At 34.8% G+C, this 27,683-nt stretch overlaps 1 protein-coding gene across 2 annotated transcripts; it reads left to right on the top strand.

Annotated features, from left to right (window-relative positions):
• Positions 1–1,651: 1,651 nt before the first annotated feature.
• Positions 1,652–27,683, top strand: LOC126826649 (uncharacterized). Of its 2 annotated transcripts, XM_050555624.2 has the most exons (19): positions 1,652–1,998; positions 11,212–11,527; positions 12,142–12,246; positions 12,767–12,841; positions 13,333–13,479; positions 14,131–14,244; positions 14,735–14,843; positions 15,253–15,347; positions 15,558–15,608; positions 15,875–15,991; positions 16,498–16,644; positions 17,467–17,583; positions 18,609–18,782; positions 19,654–19,790; positions 19,980–20,043; positions 20,905–21,110; positions 22,096–22,282; positions 23,148–23,243; positions 23,743–27,683. In XM_050555624.2, exons 2-19 carry the CDS (start codon positions 11,219–11,221, stop codon positions 23,887–23,889), a joined length of 2,397 nt encoding a protein of 798 aa, XP_050411581.1. In that variant the 5' UTR covers positions 1,652–1,998; positions 11,212–11,218; the 3' UTR covers positions 23,890–27,683. The 2 variants fall into 2 exon arrangements, with proteins under 2 accessions (XP_050411581.1, XP_055958101.1); XM_056102126.1 differs by lacking the exons at positions 1,652–1,998; positions 11,212–11,527; positions 12,142–12,246; positions 12,767–12,841 and having other exon boundaries at positions 13,269–13,479.

Genomic DNA, 27,683 nt, shown 5'->3' with positions numbered 1-27,683 from the left:
CCAACCTCGTGGGTTTTCTCCGGGTCCTCCGGTTTCCTCCCTCTGCTAAAGACCCCTACGTGCAAGCGAATTATTGAATTAAAAAATTAAACCGTATGTTAGTCCCGAAATGACCTAGTTTGTGTCGAGTGGACGTTAAACCCCATTTTTTCTCTCTCTCGTTCAACTATCTCCATCGAGCTTGTCGGAAATAATTAGCCTGTCCTTGGTGTCGACCAGATCCATCACAGTAATCAGTGATCAGGCCATTTACAAGATGGTAGATTCTTTAATTTTGAAACACTAAGGTCTATCGAAGGTGGGGGAAGTCTACATTTCAGCCAATTCACAAAATGGGTCAACTTATGATTATAGTGAGTCTATAAATTGGACATGATTAATATAATTGCTTGATAATGCGACACTATAGGTGCATAATAATAGTGCATACTTTTTGAAACGGCCATGTTTAAATGCCCTTATCCTTATCTGTCTATAAATATGTACACAAACTTTTTACCAGGTTCTCAAAACTTGACAGCACAGTTTGTTGCTAGGGTCCTTGATTGAAAAATCTTGTGGAAGTGGTGCTGGAGATTATAGTATTTAATCGATATGATTGTCGAATGTTGCTGGAATTAAAGTTGTGCTTTATTAAATATTTAAGATTTTCGGTCATTATTGAGAGAGTGATGACGATTATAAGTTCACAGACGCTGTGACCAGACTGGAGAGTTGAGCTTTAAGAGAAACTAAATTAGCATAGGTGTTGTGTCTTTTGAATATTTATAATCCTAGATAGCGAGATTATGGGTTTTCTTGAACCAAATTTGGCAAGGGATTTTATTATTACATCATTTTTCAGGTGTGTAGTTTGAAATATTTTAGTTTATCGGTCGCTATTTATCTTGATCAGAGTGGAAAGTAGCCCTTTAATCACATTTGACATTAATGCATTTGTTTCTTTTTTAAATTATCCAATCCTACGATAATCAATGACTTTGTACCAATATATTTGGTCAGTTCATGATAATGTCATCTCGTCCTGACATTCAAAGTCTTCTTGTATTAAAGGTGTTTTTGAAAGCGAAAATGCTAACGCTTTGTTTGCTTATTGTATTAAATTATTAATAAGGTTATATGATACGTTCATGATTGATCTGTTTTATCCTCGGTCAATCAATAGAACAAAACTTAATACACGTATTAACACAGTCTGTACAGTCGATAGCAGTCTACCAACACGGCATCACATTAAGAATGTTTAATTAATGAACTCAAAAGATGTAACAGTCTTTGTCATGCTATACATATTGACGTATGCTTTGCGAAAATAAAACCGTAAAGATGATATTTTTTAACGCCAATCAACCAAACAACTTATAATGAATAACAATATAAAAATTGATAATTCGCTGAACCATAAACTAATCGTTTCAATAAATTCCCGACGACTCGCCCACCCATTTAATTATTGCAACGGTGTGTGTAATTTCATAGATGACAACCATAAGACGGTCTACTGCATGTCGTTACAGACCTAAATCAAATTCCTGTCAAATCTGTCAATCAAGCCCGAAATGTAGTTGACACTATATTACACTTCCAAAATGACACACACCACCTTCCATACATTTTTTAATAACTTTAGCTTAGCCGTCATGTCTCTCGATTATGTTATGTTTGTTACCCTTATCAACCTTAATAAATCGATGTCGTAGAAAATTGGCACAAAGAAGTCTGCTTTCGAGTTGAAAAGGATGGCCATATATGTTATGTTTCTAGGGGATGTCTCTGCTCGCTAATCGATATGCCATAACAATAGTTGTCAAGATAACAAACGAATTCATTTACAGTTATTACAGGAGAATCCCGATGACCGTAATGGTTGACAATTTAAATGGTGATACTTCTTACAGTGTTATTTGATCTGCAGAAATTCATGTGTTCGTTCTATAAACATCCATACCCATTAAACATCAAAGATATATTGACTGATTAATTAACATCTATTTGCAGGTAAGCAATATGAATTATTATTATCATGTCAATATATACTTATGGAAATAATGAATGATCTTATTTTACCGGATGTCATAATATTGGACCAGTTCCAAGGTCACGTGACCAATATTCGGGTGTTGAATACTCTATGATTAGATTCAAGGCTATATTAGCGGTCATGTGTCTCGTCCAACGAGATCATATCGATTAAAATCTTTAAACATTATTCAATGAACGAATCAATATGATATATAGGTACTTACCTATCAGCACCACTCTGATCAGTGATTAAGTAGATTATAAATATGATTGTATTCATCTGAAGCAGTTTTGTGAGTTATTTTATCGGACAATTAACGAAATGCTTTGAATAACGAATAATATACATTGAAGTACTCGTACCTGTATTCAGGTCGGTAACTATTTATATTTAGCACAACCAAACAATACATAACTGGCTTGTAGTCCCATGATCTGACGAATATTAATCAAGTTATATATTTAAAAAGTTATGGAAAACAACTACTAGTGTATTTAAGGCGACGTTTCGAAGAGTATTTTCTCTCCTGTTTTAACAAGACTTTATTAAGACGAGGGGTGAAGATAAACCACCCTCTCTTCTCACGACAGCGAATTTTAACACCGTGTTGTGTTTTTGTTTGTTTTTTTCTATTACTCCTTCATGTGTAAACAACTGTATTTAAACCAAACTGTTCATAATATCATGTAATGTGTATTGGATGTTAAATTTGTAATCAACAACAACAACAGAGTATTCTCTCAATACAAATGAGGAAAGTATATAGACAGATTATCGAAACCATACATGACAACAACATTGTCAAACTGATAAAAAAAAACTTGTTCAAGATGTTTTCCAATGCTATATTTTTAATTTATATCTTCCTCATAAAAAGGTTCCTGAAATTTGGAAATCAGCAAATGTAGTAGCAATTTTTAAAAAAGGACCTCCACATGAATGCGGAAAATATGAACCTGTATCACTATTTAGCATTGTTGTAAAACTATTCGAAAAATGCATATATAAACATGTCTTGAACTTCTTTCGTGTAAATGATATAACTAACTTCGTTTCAAAGTGGTGTCTTAAAGCGAGATAGTGCTATCTGCCAACTAACTGACTTAACACATTCTTTTTGTCAAGCCACTGATCACGGAAAGTATACAAGAGCAGTGTTCTGTGACATCAGCATGCCGGACTTTGTCATAAGTTGAGGGTGTCTGGTATAGGAGGGAACTGCTTGATTGGTTTATTGATTATTTAAAAAATCAAAAACAAGTACACGGTAGTAGTTGTTAGTGGCGCCACAGGATTGCCCCTGCCGGTGTCACACAGGGCTCGGTTCTCGGTTCTCATTTATTTATTTTATATACATGTATTAATGATATTGTAAATGATATTAGACTATTTGCTGACGACACTTCCCTTTATTTACGAATAACGGATTCTTAGGCAAACGCGGCTATCCTGAATAATGGTTTGATTACTACTGGTCAACTTTCAACCCCCTAAAAATTGAAGCAATAACCTTTTCAATTAAAACAAATTTAAGTAAACCACATGTGTATTTGGACACGTGTATTTCAACCTAAATGCAAATGAGATGTCCATATAAACCATATCTGTAATAAACTAGCAAAGCTTATCATGTGTTTTAGGTCATTAAAATTTCGACTTAATAAAAAAGCATTAAAAAACATTTATACTTCTTTTATTCTAACACATTTTGTTTGATTATGCTGACTTAATTTGGGATGGCTGTTCAGATAAATTAGCTTCACAGTTAGAAAATTTACAGTTAGATGCACTAAGAATCATTTGTGGAGCGGTTAGAGGTACAAGCCACGCAAACCCCTTATAAAGAAACGGGATTGTTTCATTAACTGAAAGCCATACCATCTAAGGAATTGTAATAGTCTCGAAGAGTACTTTTGTAGAACAAATATTGTTTCAAATTATTTTATTCCGTCGACGATCTGAGAGTGGAACACACAGAAACCCGAAGTACAAAATTCAAATTCTGTTTCATCATTTGTTACAAGCTTGATTAAATAAACACCATAATATTCCACTCAACTTTTATATTGGAGATAGAAAAAATCAGATAATACCTAGTAATTCAACTGAGATTAGACTGCGGCGATTTATAAAATGGTCATAAGTTTTTAAGGCATTTAACGGAAAGCCCCGCTTGCGCATATGTACACCATTTCGAAGATTGTTACCAATATATAATATTAATGTGCTCCATGCATTTCGGTCTTCGTGGACCAACAATTGGTTTATTTGAGTAGCAATTTCAAGATATTAGTATTTTACTGAATGGCCAGACTGCCCTTTCAGTTTTTTCAAATTCAACTGATTTTTAACACTGTTCATAAATTTTTAAAATTGCCAAAACGACTCTAATTATCGGAAATTAAAGCCCAAAATAATCACCCAACGTAATTCGAAAAATTCAGATTAATTTAGACTTGGTTTGTACAAATACGTTAGCAACACACGTTTTGAATATAGTTTCCAAAGTTTTATTATTGATTTCTTTTGCTAATTATTTACTACGATTCGTTTTGTTTACATACATTCGTAATTCGTCATTGGAATAGTGATTACATGTAAAAAGAAACTGTCAAAGTTCACAGTTCCGAAGTCAGTTGAATGAATATTGACCGAAGTCTCTTTAAATAACACGATGTATTCCACTGCTTGGAATATTGGAAGAATCAACAATAAATATTAGATTCAGTCATGGGACATGAAACAATTGATTGATGTTCAGTCATCCATAGTATCGGTAGATGAGATAAGGTACCTATACCCCATTCAGACGCTTATTTTTAAACCAGTTCAAAACCGAATGGTAAAAACGGGTTTGCCGTTTAACTCCTTAGACTGATTTATTTCATTATTATTATCCCCTTCTAGGCGGTAATAATATTGAATCAGGTGAATGTATAGATCTTAAATCAGAGAGTTGAATTCCATTGAAATTACTGCTCCCTCCCTTAATCTCCTTAATCCATATCAAAATGTGTCACAGTCGGCTGTACGGGAATTAGTAAGTTTTGTTCGGTCGGCGAAACGGGAGGACAACTAAATGTATATGTCTTGTCAGTTACCATGAACACAGTGGATGTTATTTTCTCTAATGATCATCGAACAAGCAATAACTATATCACGTCAGTATCAAACAGATCCATAAAATGGTACAGCATATTTCGTGGGCTGAGAATTAACTGGATCTATCATCTATGTCCACTTTTCGCTAAAGGTGAGATATTTGCATAATCTGTGAATCAACAGGTGTTATGTCCTGTGAGAATGAATTAATACATGAATGCCTTCTTGGTTAAAAAACACATAGGCCTTTGTTTTAATTTTGGGTCCATTCCCACTCACAAAGTTCTATTTCCACTTTCACCAATAGAATTCCTTGATCTGGTGTCATGTGATCTTGTGACAAAATGGCCGAAAAGCAAAATCGCATAGCTGGATGTCCAGGGCAGAAAAGTCCTCGGTAGGCGCATAGAATATTGTCCGACATTATGAAATCTTGTAAGGCACCTTAAGACGACTTAATTTTTGTTGAAACCCTTTTTTTATTTGGTTTTAAGGGGTCGTTCGAGATAGTACTAGTTAATTCTCGTTCAAACATGTATTGTATGTACATGTAAAATGTATACAGTTCATGGAGATGGATTGCTTTTTCGGTGCCAGACGTCGAGAGTTCTCGACACAGGTTATTTCCATTAGAATGCCAAACGCGGAGAGTTTTCGACATGAGTTATTTTTAACTACAAAGGCTGTGCGTTTAGTTCCGACTACCGCTGACTTTCATTTTGCCTTTTTACTTCCGTTTTCTTTCAGAATTTTCACAAATTGGCATGAAATTAGGCCAAAAACGTTGTTTTTGTCCCGGAAAGTCGTGATATTTATCAGAATGTTATAAGATTTATGAAAAACACCTTTTTTACTATGATTCAGACCTTCTTGGGCACAAAGTTCTATCTCCATGTTTCTGACAAATTCATTACATTTTGTAAACTACAAAGTCCTATCTCCATTTATCGTATTTCATTTAGACCAAATTGAATCACACTGCATAAAGAAACACCACACACTCTGCTATATTGATAGCTTCAACAAGTGTGAAAATTTGATAAAAATTCATAGAATTTCAAAATACAGTGATGCCAAACTTCAACCCATTTTTCTCAGTTTAACAAAAAGTGGACATAAACCAGTTAATCCTCAGCCCATGATTTAATTCAAACCGAACCTCCTTCTAAAATTCCCACCCAATTAATACATATCTGGAATAAATCATTGAAAATGCACACCATTCTGATATTTTATGATTTTCGAGCTTACATTGCAAAATAATTCATGCTGCTAAAAGCTTTCGACAAGTTTAGATATTCAGATATGTAGTATTTTTATCGTTGTTGGTACATGCACTAATGAGTTATTTTAAAGTTGTAAAGTACCTTTCACTTGAAAGTAAATGATGCGACATATTACTCCATTCTGTTAAAAGTTACGTCCATTTAAATAAATGCTATATTAAATAAATATTTAATCGTATATAACTTGCTACAACGCTAACAATAATTTACTTATTCGAAAAATATACAAAAGTATAGAAATTTTTGGTTAGTTATGTGAATAATGAGAAGTGGTATTAGATGGTTTACAAAGACTATTTTGAGTTAGATAGCTAACGGGAGCAGTGGTTTGTCCTTGTTAGCAAAACCGTTTTAATTTTGGTCTTTAAGATGTATTTTAAGATGTTTTCGGACTAGTCTAGGACAAATATGATACTGTATATCAAAGATGTCTTAATAAGCTGATTATAGAACATATAGAATACAAGGAACATTGTAGTCTGAAAGCGCGAGGCGGCCGATAATCAATTTTCTTATATCTTGTTAACAAAATAAGGACGCCAGAGTGTTCTTCAGATAGTAATCTAGACTATTAATACCTCGATGTTCAGGGACAGAAAAGAAATATCGTTTATGAGTCGGTTAGCGATTTTAGAAAAGAACAAAACAAGATGGCTAATGCGACCCACGACAGTGTCATGGGCTTTATTCACGAAAACATAAACTTAAATATTTTAAAAATTCAGTTCTTTCATTGGTCAAGAGCTAAAATTAGTGATCAGCCAATGAAATGCTTGCATCCTTAAAATATTTTAGTTTAATTTTTTTGTGAATTAGGCCCGTATCGTTTCGCAGGATAGGTGGCACCGAAATATTCTCAACTGAACCTCTAGCGCACTATTATTTTAAAGCCACTCGCAATATCATGGTCGAAAACTATATCCACCGTGGTAAGCGTAATATGGTCGTATACTAAAGAATAATTATCATTCTGTAGAAATACTAGAATCATCAAATGGCTCTAAATAAACAATATTTTTAAATCACAGACGACCTTTTCTATTAAGTATAAGGAATTGTTTCCCCAATAATAATCAAATCATGTTGATGGCAACCAATGTGTACCTGTGTTACAATGAATGCGTGACTGTTACTCTAAAAGTATTTATGGTAATATTTTATCGATATATTTTTAATATAAACATCATCTGTATCTTAACTACGTATTAGATTTTAAAGCGAAGCCTGTTCGATCATATTGCCAAGTGGAATTTCGATATTCGGATCTATATCATTTAAGTTACTGTTGTGTCGTTGTTTATAATCGATTGGATTGTCTGTAAGTAGTTGGTTAGTTTTTCGTAATTAGTTCAGTTGTTGTTTGTGCTCACTTGTTCTATTTTTATGATCACTCACGTTTGTGTGTGTAATCAGATGTCGTTGTTGGTGATCAGATAGGTTACTGTTTGTTGTTGTATGTAATCAGGTTAATTGTTGTTTGTAATTGGTTGGGTTGTTATTGTTTGTAATCAATTGGGTTGTTTTCATGATCATTGTTGTGTGTAATCATATTATTGTTTGTTATTGGTAGGGTTTGTTTTATGTAACGTATTGTTGGTCCGTGCTTCATGAACATGAGTCGAGGGTCAAAAGCATATTACTGCCCCAGAAGTCCAGACCCCCCCCCCCCCCACGCCCACAAAAATCCCAAATACATTTGCAGCGAAATTAAATAAATGTTTTGCCCTTTGAAACGAGCAGAAAGAAATTGATTCGGTGTGAGCTGATATGTAAGATTTTCCAGAAAACGGAGGTTTTCGATTTGCTATACATCATTAACTATATGATCGATTATGTCAGTTACTACACCATGTATTGTCAATATCTTCATAAAGACGTATTGTCTTTTAATTGTTTACTAATAATCGATTCGTTAATGCACGCAGAAAGGAAATAAAATAAGCGTTGTGGGTGATCCAATTTTGATTCAAATATGATTTCTGTCGAGTAGTGAAATCCGTACTTTTCGTTAGCAATATTCAATACAATTTCAGATTGGGTATATGTCATTTAAAACAACCACTTTTGAATCCTGGATGACAATATATTTAAAACTCGAAAAAAGGGTTACTATTCTTAGAACATTTTCTGGAAACAATATCATTTAATCTCTGATTAATTTGAGACCAGGATTTTTAAAAAAAAAAAACATGAGGAAAATATATCTACTTTTAGGGAAACAATAACTTTTAAGAGGGTAAACCATGGGTTTTAAATTGCTCCGAAAGCTGATGGTCTCTTTAAAGAAGAGAGATAATACATGATTACTGCCAAACACTGTATTTATTTGCAAGCCAATATTACCGAGGCGCTGAATATTTACACTGAATTTCCTGTTAATATAATTACTGTATTAGAATGGTAATACAGAATCAATTAACTTGTATAGAAATGCTACGTCAGAGTTCAGCCATTCTTGTTGAGATAAAAGCATGTATAACGGTTGGTTAATTAAGAAAGGAGTATTTCCATTCGTTTGTGTAATATTATTTATTAATGGAAGTTTTAAGTAGATAAAACTGTACTTTAGAATGATACAGAATAGGGTTTAATGTTTCGCCAACACAATACTTAGATCAATTTGAGATTAATATGTGGCAATTTTCATTAAAGGTGTCCAGAGCAGCTGCGTTTCCGCCTACTCTTTACCGAATTCCAACTGCCAAAGGATCCTTTGCCTGTAGATCTATGCTTGCAAGGACTTACCATCTGCTCGACTAGACACACTTTCCATGTCAACCACGCAGGTGCTACCCCTCACCAGTAAGAACTGGGCTTGAAAAATTATTTGTGAGGAAAGCATATCGTGAATACTGTATCTGTAAGCTATACGGACCTATCACAAGACAATTGGGGATCCGTCAGTTGAACACAGTGGAAATAGTAATAATACTCTGTCTATATAAGTGCAATAGGTGTTAGTGCAATGCAGTACCTATGTTTATGTAATACAATGTTGGCCAATTACTGTTAGTGTTGTATCCTACTATATTATATAGTTCAAAACATTGACGGCGTCAGTGCAAAACCGCATATGCCAATTAATGTTAGTGCAATACTGTACCAATCTGATTAAAACACAGATCCTATTTCGTTTCGTTTTTTTGCAGTTCAAAATTTCGATTTACTTGTCTTCACAACACTAGGATCTGGAAGAGGTGTTATATAAGCCGCGTTCTGGTTGATGTGAGGGGTTAGCCAATGAAACGGTCTGTTTGTTACAGCGAGTTTTTGGCGTGCCATGCACGGAACTGTGGGTAAACCTCTAGAATCGTTAACGCTGGTTGAGTAATCAATGTCTGGCGTCATAAGGCCTAAAGCCGCTCGTATGACCCCTGACACGACTTACCACTACAACCGGTCAGATCTTCGGAGAAAGCTAGATCGGAGACGGTCCTGCACATATGACCTGGAATAGGCAGATTTAGCTCTTGCATAATGCATGTTGAAATAGGCAGATTTAGCTCTTGCATAATGTATGCATATTGCAGATCTTTCTTTAGTTCTGAAATGTTATCTAAATTATTGACCAGATATTAATTAACTTATCCAGACCATGATCAACTCTCGATGTCATCGCTATGGGGCGATATTTTCTGGATTAGGGTCCGATTTCCGCTCAACTTGCATTCAAGATTTAATCATGAAGTGGATAATCGAAACTATGTTTTTTTTATCATACCGACTTTAGTAATGATGATCGAGGCTAGGCCTAAAATTCAATCGCTAAACCCTCGGTTCAGAGTGGGTCAATTTGACTGAAATTTTCAGCAAATTCCCTTTACATTATCTAGTTTTTAAATATTATAGTGAGAACTGCCATCTCTTTATCTAATCTCCCATAAGGTGTTAATCTTTTGTTTTATTAAATGCCAAAACCTGATTTGCTGATCATTGTTTTCACACGTAACGAGAAACATTATTTGATACAGATTGAATAAACTATAAGTACCGACAAATCTGAGTTTTGTCACGATCATCTAGTATCTATTTTCCATTGCCACTTTGTTGCTAAACAGAAGTTTTAGCGCCTCCTATATTGCACACAGAGTTACACCCCCTGAAAAACGGTGAAAAATTTAGCGATGTTTCTTTTTTGGGGCATGTACGTTTTTGATAAAATAAAAATTAATTCAAGGATTTTCTTTACAAAAATGGATAAATATTATCGAATACATGACGATGGTAGACAATAGTATCAATTTTGGTACAAAATGACACGTTTACATCAGAGATTTGAGTCGAAGAATGTTCGTTCAAAGCAAGTTTCAGCGACGGCCAAATTTGCCGATGCAAGTACATGTATTGATGTTTGCACTACATGCACTAAAGTGTAAAATTTACTTGACATCGTCGTCAGCACTAACAAACATTAAGATTTTATTAGGAGGTCACTCCCGTTAAGCTGTCGGTCATGAAAATTCCCATGTGTGGCTGCTTAATATAGATTCCACTCTAGAATTCATATTACGGCGATGTATTATTAATTATTATCAAAATACTACACGCTACAGATATCGTCATGGTAACAGATTAGACTGAATGATATTATTATGTATATGTTTTTAGTGTGGATGAAATGAGTATTATTAACAGAATAATTAATATTAGATTACATAATATTACAACTCTCATAGTAGTTTTGAAAATGTTTATTGCGATTTAATCAAGGAGATAGGGTCTCATGTTGTAGACATTTATATTTCCACCAAGCCCAGTCTTCTTGTATTAATACATGTTGAGGACATTTTCCAATTGTAGGTGTAAAATGGGTAACAGTGCATCTATGCCAAGTAACAGTCCCAGTCCAGTTTCTAAGCAAAAATCGCCAGTTAAAAACGAGCGCACTCCTCAAACTACAGCACCTCGAAAAGGACAACAATTTCAAGAGGTACAGCTCGCCCCTCCTGTTGAAGATAAACGAAACAGTGAAAGCCGTGCATCCCCATCAACGAATAGTTCGTCATTGCCGAGTGACAACGCAAGCAGTCGAAATACAATGAGTAGCAGAAACACTAGTAGTGGAAATGATAATGCGAGTAGCCGAAATTCGGGAAATGAAGCAGCAACAACCTGTGTGAGTATTGTAATAGAATTTCCAGATCAATGCAATGTAACGTTACGTTTATGTTAGTCTTTGTACAATTTGATTAAAACCAATTAAACCATCTAGAGATCGATGTGCATGGATAGAAATGACTTGTCCCCATAGACTGGCGAGTCTAGGACGTCCAAGATGTCGGTGTTAGATCTGTAGGAAATAATGTGAGCATTAGATTGCTGTAACTTCGGTTAGTTTATTTTGGTCTTTATTCAGTTGGCTTTGATTAAAACCATCTAGAGATCGATGTGCATGGCTATAAATGACATTCTCCGGACTGAGGGAGGAGTCGACAAAGATAGGGAGGGTATATAAAATCTATAGGAAATAATGTGAACTTTAAATATATCCGTTATGTTTGATCGACATAACATCCGTTATGTTTGATCGACAATAATAACAAATGGTAAGAGTACTTATTATTGTGTGTATTTGCCATGTAGTCTGGAATATTAGGTCCAAATAAATAATAAAATTCCGAAAGTAGAAATATAAGTACGTATCCAGGTATGTTTCATGACATATCTCACAGTTTGCTATTGTACAAATGGGTCTAACTTTTACAATGATCGTCTTGTTTATTTTTAAAGGAAGGAGATGAAATAGTATTTGAAACTTTTGTTAGAGATGGTAAAGAATTTCAGTGTATGTATACTGGTGGAATGCGGTTTTATTTAGACGATTGGCATTCTAAGGTTTGGCTACTAACAATAATTTATTTGAACATTAAAAATTAACTAATGAAATTGCAATGAAATTTACCGTAAAATGTTAATATACCTTTCACAGAATTATATATACAGATGACTGTATTCCTTCGAAGATCTAATTATATAGCGGTTGATCAGATATTATATCCAGATTACCAGGACAAGTATATTTGTAGCCGGAGCCGGTAAACTTTACGAGCATTTTGTTGGAATGTTCCGTTGTGCAGTCATTTTGGGAGAGTGATACGTGTTCGAAGTATAAGCTGTAGCCATTGACATTTTGGCTTGTACAGTATACCACCATATCTACCCCATGATGGGGTTTCTGTGTTGTTGTTTTTTTTATTGTCAGCTGATAACTTACGGTATCCTATTTTGTTTTACCGAGTCATTAGAAAAATCATATTTGCAGATAAAAATAAGTTTTGGGTTTTGAACGGATGACCTAATTAACGCCAATATCTTTTAATAGTATTAGTTATATTGATGATTATTAATATTTAAGCAATGGCAGCCATTTCCACAAAGATGGTACAAGGAGGGTAAATTTGTGAATGCTAACGTACTAAATGATACACAGGTTAGTACACATTGTTTTCAGACCTTACATTATTATCATTTTTTCTCGCTTAAACATATGACCGCCACATGTGTATCTTTGCAAAGTGGTGAGATTTGCAGTACAGGTTGTCAATAAAAGACAATAGTCTCTTTATACTCGCTTGAATCGCCAGGTCACACCATCAGGTGATAAGTACAAGATGTCAATCATTATGGAAAATTCCACCGAAAATCAGTCAATGCAAATAAGACAAAAATCGAGCAAATTATTACTGTGTCATTTTCCGTAGACCAGTCTAAGGTTAGTGGTATATTTTACCACTGCAAATAAATCTACTTTAATGTCAAATATTATTTGTTATTTGTTATGTTTACTCTCCGAAATAACGTTCAATTTTACGCTGTCTTGTTTTGGGTCTTTTTTTCATTAACACCTGGACACCGCTGTGCTGGTAACGCTCAAGTTATGCGTTTGTATGTAAAAGTAAAAAGTCACCCACTATATTTTAGCCTGCCAAACAACAAACTACAGCAAGCAATAATACACAGAACAAATCAGACCAACGAACGGAACAGCCAGTAGAAACGAGGAAAGATGATCGCGAGGGAATAATTTCTCATCCAAAACGAGGAAATATTAGAACATATTTATTTAAGGTATGTAAATCAATATGGTTTGTAGTTTTAGACACGACATACAGGTAGTCAGGTACGGACAAAAAGATTCAGTTCCATTTGGAAGTTCTGACAATTTCAAAAACAGGAGGGATGAGCTCTTCGGAATTAATTACACAGACCGAATTAGTATTCTTGAAATATTTTATACGTATACTGATGGGAATGAAGATGGGACATGATCATTCTTTATAAGAATTTGTTTTTTGTAAAACATTCCCGGGTGGGGAGAGGGGCTCAGTGATGTAGGACTGGGGGCCTCGCAAGGGACAGCGATAGTCGTTCGGATAGGACGAAATACCGCGTAAACCTTGGCTTGCACGTAAACAAACGCTTGACAGTTGGAATTCGAAATAAAAAGAGTAGGCCGTAGCTCCGCTGTCCGGGCAAACTTTCCCTCATAACATACTGCATGACGTGTGCCCGTCTTCATTAGCCCAGAGAAGAAAAGTAGGACCTTAAACCCCATTTCATTTTAAAAGATTGGGTAATAGTGAAGGCGGTAGAGGTGGCCTACTCCCTCCAAATACAATAACAATGTGTATCCCGTTAGGATTGACTGAGAACTTCTTGAATATTATTTAAATGATTATAGTACATTTCAAATAACGTCCTTACACATTTCACTTTCAGGAAAAACATTATATTCATTGTTTCTATGACGCAACAACTGGAGAATGGATGAGGTTACCTTTAGGTTGGGAACTACGTCACGCTTTAGTGAAAGAAATGGTAGACCAGGTTGAGGTAGGTAGATGTTCACTTGAGATTATTTTATTCGTTTTGACGTATAGTTTCTATATCTATACATATACCAGTTCCACCAGTGGCAGTACGATTTCTCGTCGCCGATAACCCACCGAGCAAACCTCGACACTTCAAAACTTAATCATTGTTTTCACGACAGTAGTATAGCGTCTGATATGAGGTATTAACCAATGGAATGGTCTGTGTAGGCTAGCTGTACGCGAGATGTGGACGGAATTCTGGGAGTCACCAATTGAGCATTCAAAACAAAATAAAAGAAAACAAAATTTACTAGAAGTAGATTAATGCATTCTGTCAAAGATAAATCTATATAAACAGATTGCACAATTGCCATTTTCAATGAAAATAATCAATGGGATTTATTCACAAGTAAAATAACAATAATGTGGAGAAATTATTCTTTTGGTTTTGCATATTGCAATTTACAACGTTTTCTGTTCTATTTTTTCTTGGTAATTATTTGTTTTAGGAAGCATTACCTAATTGGAAGAATCGACCACATATATTAGCATCATTGAGAGCTTGTAATTATAATCCGGATGAATGCATATCATTATATTTACATCTAGAAAACGATGGTATGTTCGTTTGTTATTTAAAATCGCTAAATTTAGTCTGAAGAAACATCTTTTCATAACTGGTTTTTATTCCTATATGAATATAGAATTTAATGACGCCATCCATTACTGTTTAACGAATCACGATTAACACATTTTATTTTTTTTATTTTCAAATACTTTCTGCTAGGCATATTTTGTAGAGAGTTAGGTAGTTGAAAGAGGGTGTTTATTATACATATAGGAATTTACGAGATCTTTCCAGACTACTTATAAAATAATTAATTTCAATCTCATCTTTTGATAAATATATATACGCGGTATAGTTGGAATGAGATTTAACGTCTGTTTATCAATTTTCTAAAAACTAATTTTGACAATAAATGTCCTTACCTGGAAACGGGTCATACTATTTTGTTACTTATTTCAGTGTGGTTAACTGCTCCAAAAACATCCCAAGAAGAAAACACCCTGAAGAATAAGAATTTCGAAATCAAGGAATTAGAAAACAAAGTTAAACAACTGGTATGATTGTGTTGTGAAGTACAGTAGGATGAGAGTGAGGTGGTAGTCATGTTAAGGCGAGATCAAGCCTTCTATTGAAGATGGGGGGTGGTAGGCTATCAGAAAATAAATGTTGATATTACTTTTACAATGCTCTTACGAGAATGTTATAGTTTGCAAGGAAAGTGTGGACAATTATTTAGTATTATTAATTTCGTGTTTTGTTTTCAGGAAACGGAGGTTAGAAATGAAGGAAACCTTAGAAAAGAAGCAGAGAATCAGGTTAGAGTTATAATAGATCCTCTCTGATTGGAGGGAAGGGTATTCGTGACATGTGACTTGGTGGATCCTAAACGTGTACGTGACAAGGTCTACGGTTGCCTGCCCAAAGACCTCTACGCACTGGCCGAAAATTGAACTAAAACTTGTACTATTTTATCTTTAGTTATGTGCCCAGTGGTGTATCATTGATTTGGATCGAATTATGCCAGTATATAAATACGTAACAATTTACATAACATAAGAAGATTTTACATGATTTGTTATAGGTTATGATATTACAAGAAAAACTGAGCACACTAGAAGCTAAATCGGGTATGGCGGTTGCTCAAGTTGAAGCTATGCAACAAACAAGACCAAGAACAGCACGACCGAAAACACCACAGGTAAAACAAATAACATATTGTTAAACGTATGGTTAATCCGGAAGCCAATGCTTTCAATCTTAAACTGATAGCCCGTGCGCTATTACGGTATAATAATATCCTCTTAAGTTAAACCAGTAAAGTAGGATTATTGATTAATTGGTCGTATCGGAAACTACTTTATTCCCAATCTTATCAAGAACGTGAGAACACAAAGAACGTTATGCTTATACTCCCAATCTTGCCACTGGATTAAGGACAATACGTCATCAAACACAACGGAATGTTTAAAGTTTCCACGAGTATCTATATAATCTATTCAATTAGCAAACATAATAAATTGATAATGTATGGATAAACTCATGTTCAGGTACGAAAATATAAGGGGCGTGGTTTTGAATACATCCGTATTCTGGACTGTACAGTCCCTTTTGACTTAAACCAAAGGTAGACTCTACACAAAACTATCCAACCACTATTAGCAATTCATTAAGTTACCTATAGCGTTTATTTATTTCATTTTTCAGGCACAGAAAACGGTGATAGAAGAGAGGTTTCCTGTGGAAGATTTGGATGAACTCAATTTGAAAACAACCGAAATTCATAAGAGTCATTCACAATTAAAACATACAGTTGAGAGACAACTTGATATATTCGCAACTACTGTTAGACAGGTATGATGAGAGATCCATTTCGATAAATAGAATTCTTCACTATTCATGATGTTAGGGGATCCATTTTGGATAAATTAAATCTCTTCACCATTCGTGGTATGAACGAAACAAGCTCGACTACATAGAATGTGGTTTCCAGCAAGCTTCGTCAGGTTGGGGTCATGAACGTCTGATTCCGGTCATGGGCAGTTCGTTCCGGTGACAAACGTACTGTCCACAAGAAGATACGCACCGCCGGGTAAAACATGTCGCCCACTGCGACTTTACTTGGAGTTCATTACAATTTGAAAATGAGTTCTCCTACCTTATAAGATTAACCGGTTTTTATCTATAATGTGTCTATATTGTGGGTCATACACTGTATTATTTTGTATTGGTTTTCTACGAGTGTTCTAATTGTGAATGGTTCGTGTTACTGTAAACACCTTCGGTATACATTGCTATTATGCATAAACACTCTTTCATTTAATCAGTCATAACATACTACACAGAGTAAATCCAGTAATATTCTGAAACAGGAAATAAATGCCACTTTGGATTAGATGTATATCCTGACAACAATCACAAAAACACTTTAAATCAATATTGTGAAAAATTGTAAAAATCAATTTATTTTCAAAGAATTAATCAGAACAAAAGCAATTCTGCTATATGCTCGTTCTCTTCGGTCTATCAGTCATATTGAAGACATTTAAATCCCCGTGGGTGTTATGTAACTTAACAGTCTGTATCTCAGTTGCCAAGGTAATTGCATGTACCTGACATTTACTTACTTGCATTAAATACAATTGATTTTTCACGTTTTTAATTGCTGTTTTACAGGTTAACGAGGCTTTTCTTAAATTGTCTAAAGTCGATAATTCTCATATGGCAGAACTTGAAGAAATCAAAAGCTTATATCAAAAAGAATGTTTGCAAAGAAAGTTATTATATAATAAGGTACATTATTCATATATTTCAAATATTATGTGTATTTTATTAATGGCAATAAGCTTCAATAGAAGTTATTGCAATACATTTAAAACAAATAACATCATCACCATCGGCAATAACAGTTTTACTCTTCAACGGTACGTGCGAAAAAATAGAGCCACCTGTCGATAATAAGGGTCCTGGTCGAAACCTTTCCAGTTCAATTACTAAATGCCATTCAAGCCAGTTTTTGTGAACATTAACGCGGGCTTCTACTTTAAAGGCCAGCAATATTATTGTGGGAAACATGTATAATGTACATTTATATCAAAATAACTACATTCGTGGTCACAAAGATGACGTTGTAATTTAGTCGACGTTGTAATTTAGTCGCACAAAGATGAAACAGACTACTGCAATGACATTAACTATCACTTGTCATATTATATTGCCATCCGATCAGCGTAATCCCAGACATACGGACACAGGCCACCAATTATGAATACGTCGTCACCCACAAAGCAAGTTAATTTTAGTCCCCCCCCCCCTTTTGCATGGCGATATATGTTAACCTTAACCTTTTGGTGTAGAATCGAAGAAAAGGATTTGAATATACATCTTCTGCCAGGTTTTGGTGAATAGTTATGATTTTCAGGCGGAAAGATATGAGAGTTAACAGGTTGTTTAGGTTGAAATGTGGGTCGGAAAGTTGCATGTTATTTATCTCAACTTTCAATTTGTTTATCTCATGTTTTCCCTAATGAACCTCATACCTGCTTTTGAGCAGGAGGCCATACTCCTTCTGTGGTAGAAAGTTGCCTAATACACCAAATCAGAAACGAAATATAGGCTTTTTAATAATTAAAGCCATTACAGTTACTGGCCTAATGTTAACTATGTGGACTTGAGCGTATTATTAGCTCCAAGATTTTTTTCTTTATACAGCTGTTACAAGGTCATTTGCGAATAAGAAAAGTAAATGTTTAAATCTTTGTGGATCATAAAGATATTGTCATATTTTTAGTGTGCCCTTTTCAATATTTTATTTTCAGCTGCAAGAATTACGTGGTAATATACGTGTGTTCTGTCGACCAAGAAAGGATAAAAATGTTCAAAATTGTTTAGATTTTTCTACAGAAAACGAACTTGTGTGCAGTAACAAAGACGGAAATAAAAAATCATTTAGTTTTGATAAAGTTTACAACACTAACTGTTCCCAAGAGGAGGTAAATAGAGAATTTTATTGTTATTTGTAATGAATTATCTACAAAATATAGTATGTACTAATACTAATTGACTTCTGAGCTACAAAATACCTTTTCTAGTTAAAATTTATTACTCTTCCACACATTTTTGGAATGGTTCCATAAAGCATTTCGAAATGGAAACTATTACATCGTTTTGTATTGTATTGCTTACTAACTTTGATTAACGATAAAAAGCTACTGAAATTCTAATGAAACTTCAAGATGGTTATATTATCATAGTTTTCTTTCCATCTCAAAATACATCTGATATTAAGACACAACTTAAATTTAGATATTCTAGTTCATCTCGGTGTTAGCTCAGACAAGACCTCTAGTTTTATTAAATGAAATATAAAAACTATTTGCTTTTTTAAAAGTTCGGATTAAACAAAAACAAAGATCCCATAGTGTCGTTGTCTTTGCAATTTTTTCCCCTTTGCAAACCACGTGGCTTAAATATACATTATGTAAAATTTAGATAAAGAGCTCGCCATTCTTGCTATAGTAGTTCGACAATAGATAATGTAAAATGAATAATTTGAAAATTTCATTCAAATCACTCTGTTGCGAGCGAAGATATAAGCCTTTGAAGGTTTGACAAGGCGTGTGTAATAATTTCAACCATCGTACTGGTTGTTCGAAGCTACCATCCAAAGTTGATTATGGTCTGGATAAGTTAATTAATGTCTAATTAATAATTTAGATAACATTTTAGGCCTAATGAAAGACCTGCAATAGGAAGATTTACCTCTTGCATAATGTATGTTTAAGTCCGTCTTTATTATCTCGTTTGGTATAGATAAACAAGACGTTGGTCTTATTATATTTCATTCTGTGTTGTATTTTAAAGGTTTTTGCTGATACTAAGCCCGTAATTACATCGTGTGCCGATGGGTATAATATATGTTTGATGGCATATGGACAAACTGGTTCAGGAAAAACATTCACTATGATGGGTACAGATTCTAATCCTGGAATTAATATACGGTATAAGAGTTAAACTTAATCATCATCTCTACACATAAAAGTCGTTTATAAGGTTTCTTTGGAGCAAGGCTTATACCACAGTTGACCATCTGCGTGTAATTTCAACATTATTCATTGTATCTCAAATAGATGATTCTGGTGAATGTTAACCAGAAACAGAAAATAAATTTGTTTTCATTTGCTTTTCAGGGCGTTATCTGAATTACTGTCAGTATGTGCAGAAAGAGCTGAGACGAAAGAATATAACCTAAAGGTAATATTTGTTTTATACTTTCGACGGCCTACACTACATGAAGATCTAACAGGTTGTAGTGGAAGGTCGCGTTAGACATTGATTAATCAATCAGCGTTGACGTTTCTAGTGGTTTACCCAAAGTTCCGTGTACCTCACGCCAAAAACCCGCCGTAACAGACCGTTTCATTGGCTAATCCCTCACATCATCCAGAACGCGGGTTATATAACAAACCTTCCAGATCATAGTGTAGTAAAGACAAGTGAAACGAAATTTTAAATTATTAAAAACGAAACGAAATAGGATCTGTGTTTTAATCAGATTGGTGTAATATATTCTATATAGTTTTTATAGTTATAGGCGTTTAAGTTGTCTATCTGATTAGCACATTTAATTGTCCAACTGGGGCCTCTATCTTATATCTCAAATATAAGGGGATTTGGGGGGGGGGGCGAAAGGTTTAACGCATGCGCCTTATATCACTAGGTCTGTACTATTAAGTCAAGTGACATGGTTTCAATTCCCCGCTTGTACGTGTTAAGGATTACGGTTGCCTGTCCAACCTCATGGGTTTTGCCAGGGTTCCCCGGTTTCCTCGCACGAATTATTGAAATAAATTTAAGCCATATATAATTCCTAGTGTGTGTCTAGTGGACGTTAAACTCCATTTCTCTTTATAAATACTATCTTTAATAAATATATCTGCAAAAAAAATGTTCCAGAGAAAGTAAGAATACCGTACTTAAGCATACTATACCGTGTACATGACACTCGTCAGTGGTAGCAATACATGGATCAAATCTTCAATATAAAACAAGGGTATAAAATAATAGCTAAGATAAAGATTGATCGTTTTCATTGACAATTTTTTTCCTATTTAGCTTTCGATGGTAGAAATCTACAACGAGACTGTGATTGATCTATTGGCGGCTAATAGTAAAACTGTTGAACTTCGAGCTGCTGGTAATAATTTTAGAATACCTGGTTTAACAGAACTTGATATAACCACGGAATCAGAAATCAAAGAGGCAATGGAAATGGGTGATAAGAACAGATCTGTAGCTTCAACTAAAATGAATTCCACTAGGTAAAATCATATATATTATTTGCGTACATTTGAGGTTATAGATCGTCTTCTACAAGACATTTAATAGAAAATTGGGGTCGCGGTCGTACTCAGTACCCGGTTTGACTCGACTGAAACCGCATCGGTTACCCATGTCAGTTTGGTTTCCTCGGTGTCCTATGCTATAACATCAAAGATTTTATTTGTCCCGTTTTATTTTTATTTTCATTGTCTTTCTCGAATTTTCTTCTGAAGTACTTTTTAACAACCCTGTCTGACTATTATTGGTATTAACCCCGGATTCGGTGTCATAATGTTTTTTATTTATTCATAATATCTTTTTTTTTACGCATTATTATGATTACTGTGTATTGTATTGTACATGTATGTCATGTTTATCTGCCATTTTACTTACAACAATGTTATGCACTGGACACATTAGCCGAATCGTTCGGCCGAATCGATCGGCCGAATCAATCGGCGCCGAATTTTATTCGGCCGAATGGGTGGACACACTAGCCGAATGCTTCGCCCGATTCAACCTGTCGATTGCATCACCTTTCACGTCACATGATTAAACATGGCGGCGTCTATGTCTTCAATCTATCACGTGACTTCTCGATATGAGTGGTGATTGGCTAATGAATTCTATATTCGGCCGAATGCTTCGGCGAAGCGGACACACCAAGCGAATATAATTCTGCCGAATATGTCAAACCTGTTTGATTCGGGCGAATCATTCGGCCGAATAGAAATTCGGCTGAATGACAGTGGACACACTAGGCGAATTTCGACGCCGATTGATTCGGCCGAACGATTCGGCCGAATCATTCGTCTAGTGTGTCCACCGCTTAAGGGTTTTGTACCAGATAAACTGGGTACCATTCCAAACCGCCACAAAAGGAATGTTAAATGACTAACTAAACTTTCGGGCAGACCAGGACAAGAATAGTACATTAAAAGTTTGTTGACATCCAAACATAAAGTAATATTTTCATATTTTCAGTTCACGTTCTCATTTAGTACTGATGCTTACAATAGAAGGCAAAGACAAAATTAACGGGTCAATATCTAAAGGGGTGTTAACACTATGCGACTTAGCTGGTTCTGAAAGAATTGGTAAAACTGAGGCATCTGGCCAGAGATTAATTGAAGCAGCTGCTATTAATAAATCTCTATCAGCGCTTGGACAGGTAGGTCCCATATCGACCGCCATCTTAAATTGTTTTAATGTCGTCTGGTGTATCTTGGGTAATACTTGGGTAAAGCTGGATATTTGTCATCGTAGGGAGATAGATGCTGACAGGCCCAGATTGAAATGAAATGAAATGAAATGGGGTTTAACGTCCTACTGTTCTACCCCAATTGGGATAATGAGGACGGGCATACGCCATACAGTGTGCTACGAGGGAAATTTTGCTCGGACAGCGGCGCTACGGTCTATTCTTACATGTATATCGAATTCGAACTAAGGACGGGCATTCGCCATATAGTGTGGTATGTGGGGAATTTTGCACGGACAGCGGCGCTACGGCCTATTCTTATATCGAATTCCAACTGCCAAAGGATCTTTTGCGTGCACGTCAATGTGTACACGGGGCCTCGGTTTTTCGTCTCACCCGAAAGACTAGACTGCTCTCCTTGTCAGGCCTTCCACCCTGCACTACTGACAAAAGTAAACCACGCCAGAAATTCCCGATGAACAGGCCTATATTGACAACTCTGCTCCTAACTAGACACCGAGTATCCTAATGAATGCTTCATAATGTGAGTTTATGCCTGTACCTCAACTATACCAACCATGAAGTAATTTGTGTAAATTCAATGCCCACCTTCATTATCCCAGTTGGAGAAGAACAGTACTATGTTAAACCCAATTTCATACATTCATTCTACTAATTAGAATCCTTCAATACATTGACGTTCCAGTTGAAGTAGATGTAGTCAGTATCACCAAGTCTCTTAACAAGAAGTGCAGGAACACAGGGACGTTAATGGACATTTCCAACAATGTACTTCAGTTGAACTTTCTTTTAATCTGAGATTTATTCCTTGCAGGTTTTTTCGGCTCTGAGGACTAGCCAAATGCATGTTCCCTACAGAAATTCAAAACTAACGCAAATTTTACGTCCATGTTTAGGTGGAGATGCAAAGGTAGGATGAACATTATTATCTACTTCCTATAATCTGTAGCTTTTCATGACCTTTATTATCTGACCATTTTAAAATAACAATGCCGAACACTTTGAGACTGTTTTCAAGATAAACAAACGCTGATTGACCTGTTTAGTTTTGGTTTTGTATTTGCCAACTATTACATGTAGTCTTGTTCACCGAGATACACGTTAGAACACCTTGCATTACGTTACTATCAGGCGTCATGGTGACCTAGTCTACGGCAACCAGTTACGTAAATCGGCATTGCGCATAGTACACGAAGTAAAGAAATACATAATATGTATACTTACATTTAACAGTATTAACATTCTAAATGAGCTCTCTAATGACCCCGCTGGCATTTTGTATCGTGGGGAAGTAAGAATACCCTGTCTTGTGTACGACACCTGTCACAGACTGGCTCTTTAGCACACTTTTTAGTAGGTATTCCATTCATGTTGAACTGGTTATAAATTACAATCTTCTCTTTTTTCAGGCATGTGTATTTGTTAATATTAGTCCAGATGTTAACAACTATCCCGAAACGTGCAATACTTTAGAGTTCGGTGCAAATGCTCGCCAGGTTGCACTTGGTCAGGTCAAACAGAACATAAAGAAGGGTCGTGGTGGCAGTGGAGATTGAAAATATATAATTTATTTTTATCCTAGATTACACTGTATGCATGCTGTACTCTTTTATTTATTGCAAGTTGTGTGTTAATTTGGTCAATCGTAGGCTACACGTTGCAATTTGTTATATCATATTCAACGATTTGAATTCGACCGGCAAAATTTCATTTACCAAAAAATATATTTTTTGAATATTTTACTGAAATGAAAATGGGCTTTGACGTCCTACGGTTCTGTTCCGATTGGGCTAATGAAGACACAATATTTTATTGATCATGGAATAAATTATTTTTGTGATACTTTTTCAAAAAAAAAAAATATTTTCCCAATGGCAATAAGTCCCTAAATTACAAAAAGTCCCCAAGTTACTGGATAATTATGTCTATATATTTATCGAAGTTCTAGCGAACAATAAAAGTCCTTACGCAAATCTAGTGAACATTCCCCTTTAAGATAATTGGTCAGTTTTCTCACATTTTGGCTTTTGATTGGCATACTGAGTATGTTCATATAAATAATATATATTTTATATAATCATCTGCATGTATATATCATAAATCATTCGATTTTTTTTCATATCAAATGGAACTTGACCAAAATCATTTAATGAGCATTGGGATTAAATATAGAATTCAAAAATCCAATTTTGCACATTGATTTACCAGCATATGGTAATTTTTTTAATTGTCACATGTGCGATGCTAGAAAAAAAGGGGGCAGGGGTATTTTGCTCGCCGTGAATATAATCCTGTTTCGTTTCGTTTTTTATAGTTCAAAATTTCGTTCTACCTGTCTTTACTACACTAGGATCCGGAAGAGTTGTTATATATTCCGCCTCCTGGTTGATGTGAGGGATTAACCAATGAAACGGTCTGTTACGGCGAGGTCTTGGCGCGCTGTGTACTGAACTGTGGGTATCCCACTAGACACATCAACGCTGACTGGTTAATCAGATGTCTGACGTCATAGGTTAAAAGTCAGCCGTGTGACCCCTGACACAACCTTCCATTGCAACCGATCAGATCTTCATGTAGTGGAGGTCATCGAAAGTATAAAAAACGAAACGAAATATTGATCTTTATTTTAATCAGATTGCCGTGAATATGGACTTAATGTGACAATTATTTCGAATGGCCTAAAGTTCGGGCTTTTTTATGGCTATAAAGATTAAGATCATCGGAGTGTTCGAAAAGTCAAGATATGGCATGGATTTTTATTTGAAGATAATAGTGATATAATTACCAGTCGGAAACCATAATTGTGATATTAGGAGTTATTTCCCTTATTTTAAATTTTACCCAAGACGACCACACATCCTAAGGCGTGTTCATTCATCTTATTAATTAAATGACATGAAATGGGGTTTAACCATGGAAAGGTCCATGGTTTAACGTACTACTTTTCTGCACCGACTAGGCTAATGATGACGGGGCCTTATAAATGAATCGTGTTGTAATTGAATAGTCCACCAATAGTCGCCATCGTTAAAGAAGCATAAATTGTGTGCATTTCATGTGTGATATCTGTATATTTTGTGATATGTATATAGGCTAATGATATATTTCAACTGCTGATTTAAAAATAAAACGAATAAAACCGCCAATATCTCCGTCCATTATATAATGTATAAATAGTTAATTTAATATGTAGATGGCTAACAATTCTGTCCGTTATAATGTGCACATTAACTAACAGCTCCGCCTATTCTATAATATGTAAGTATCTAATAACCCCGTCTGTTATATTTGGGTGAGACAGCTTACAATTCCGTCCGTTGTAAAGTATAGATAGCTAACAATTATATCGCCTGTGTAGATAGCTAACACATTCTCCCATTATATAATGTGTATATATAGCTGTAAATAAACCCGTCCGTTACAATGATAATGTGATAAAATGGCCACTGTAGGTATAAGCCACACCATTTGGAAATTCTTTTATTATTTTTAAAATCGTTTACGAATAGAAAAAGTGATTTCGACTATTGTTGTATACATTATTTATTTCAATATTTTTTATGTTGAACCTATTACTTTCTGGTCTGCTTTCATTCTGACACTTGTCGTATGTTATGCGTTTTGTGTTTATCATTCATCTTTTAAAATTGTAAACAAATATATGTTCTAGATAGTCTGTTATGTAAAGCGCCTCGAAAAACTTCGGTGAAGACAGGACTACATAAATGTTTTACAATAACAAATAATACTGAATAATGTTTTGTATATTATGTATGCCTAATACTTTACTTAGAAAAATGTCACGGCTGACAAATAAGTTACGTAGCCAATCTGGGTGCCCACTCGGCAAACCTCAGCAGATTCCAGTACCCTACATCTAGATGTAGAGTAACGGAATCAGCCGGGGTTTGCCGAGTGACTGGGTGCCATGTCAATCAGGAACAACCATCTGAGCCTTTTAATGAAATGACCTTCTGGTTTATTGTTTAAAGGGTATTAGGTAAGATTAGATATATAGCTGACAGTTCTCGCTATGATAGTTACAAAATAAATAATGAAAAGAGAATATCTTGAAAATTTGTGTTACATTACTTCATTCTGCAGAACAGTCATTACTAGCGTTGTTACGATAATAAACAGAGAACTGACAATCGTGTTTAAATCCATTGAAAACCAAAACCATCCGATGGTCTACAGAGTTGATTATGGGCTTGACATGTGGATAAATGTCGATATATATAACATTTGAGGCCAAACAGGCAGATTTAGCTCTTAAATAATGCTTTTTTTAGGGGCATGCGTCTAATTATGTTTTCCAAATGGTGTGGGTCATACATTATAGTGCCTAAGTTAGTTGTTTGTAGCAATGCTTTAAGTTACTAGTATATGTGCTACATGTATTTTGAATTAAATTAACAAAATTATTGCTAGAGCGATCTTAGAATTCTGTATTAACATTGGAGATAAAATAAATATGGATGTTAATTTAAATTTTCTCAAAACCAACCAGAAACGTGTATTTATTAAAGGAGCTAAATCTCTAAATCAGTATTTTTCCATAATATTTGAAATTAAAAAACAATATTAATACTTATTAAAAGAGCGAAATCTCTAACTTCATATTTTCTATTATATTAAAAATCAAAAACGCTAATTAGAATTCAATATTGGTCAAATTCAATCAATTTTGGTGTTGTTATCTTGCCGTGAAAATATAGGGTCCTAATATCCAATGTTTAAAACACAATTAACATTTTATAGTCAGTACACAAGTCGTGTATTCTATGGTTTCGGGTGCCATCTTGTAATGAAAAAATAAAAGCATATCCTACAAGACAAAGTGGAAGTAATTAGTAAAGGTTGATTCACAAACGACAAAATAATAATTAAAAAAAATGTGTAGAATGGACTAAGCTTGCGTAATCCTCTGCCGTTCAATTTGAACTGTTCATTTATTTCACCGAACATAATTGATTAGAAATTACAATATTATTTTCGAAAATTGAATATAAATCACCATTTTCGTCTATTTCAAGGTACCAAAAAATAGAGCCATACGCCCTTTAAAAATACAAAACAAAATGGCGTCTATGATATTTTGATGATTTATTGTACCATTTTAAAAGCTACATTATAAAACCAATCATGCGTTGAAATAATTTATGGCTTGAGCTTGAGACACTCTCAATTGGATTTACCTCCCCTTAGCTACAGATCGCTTCTTGAATGTGAATTGTTTTTATAATTGCGAAAGGTAACGAAGGCTGCTGTTCTGAGAAATTGTTGAGTACTTATCAAAACAGATATGGATGCTGTATTAAATAAGAAATAAAGTTATTGTTACAGTTTA

Source organism: Patella vulgata, chromosome 7 (genome assembly GCF_932274485.2).
Source record: "Patella vulgata chromosome 7, xgPatVulg1.2, whole genome shotgun sequence".
NCBI lineage: Eukaryota > Metazoa > Mollusca > Gastropoda > Patellidae > Patella > Patella vulgata.
The sequence above is the reverse complement of the archived record's forward strand: the minus strand, read 5'-3'. Positions and strand labels throughout refer to the sequence as shown.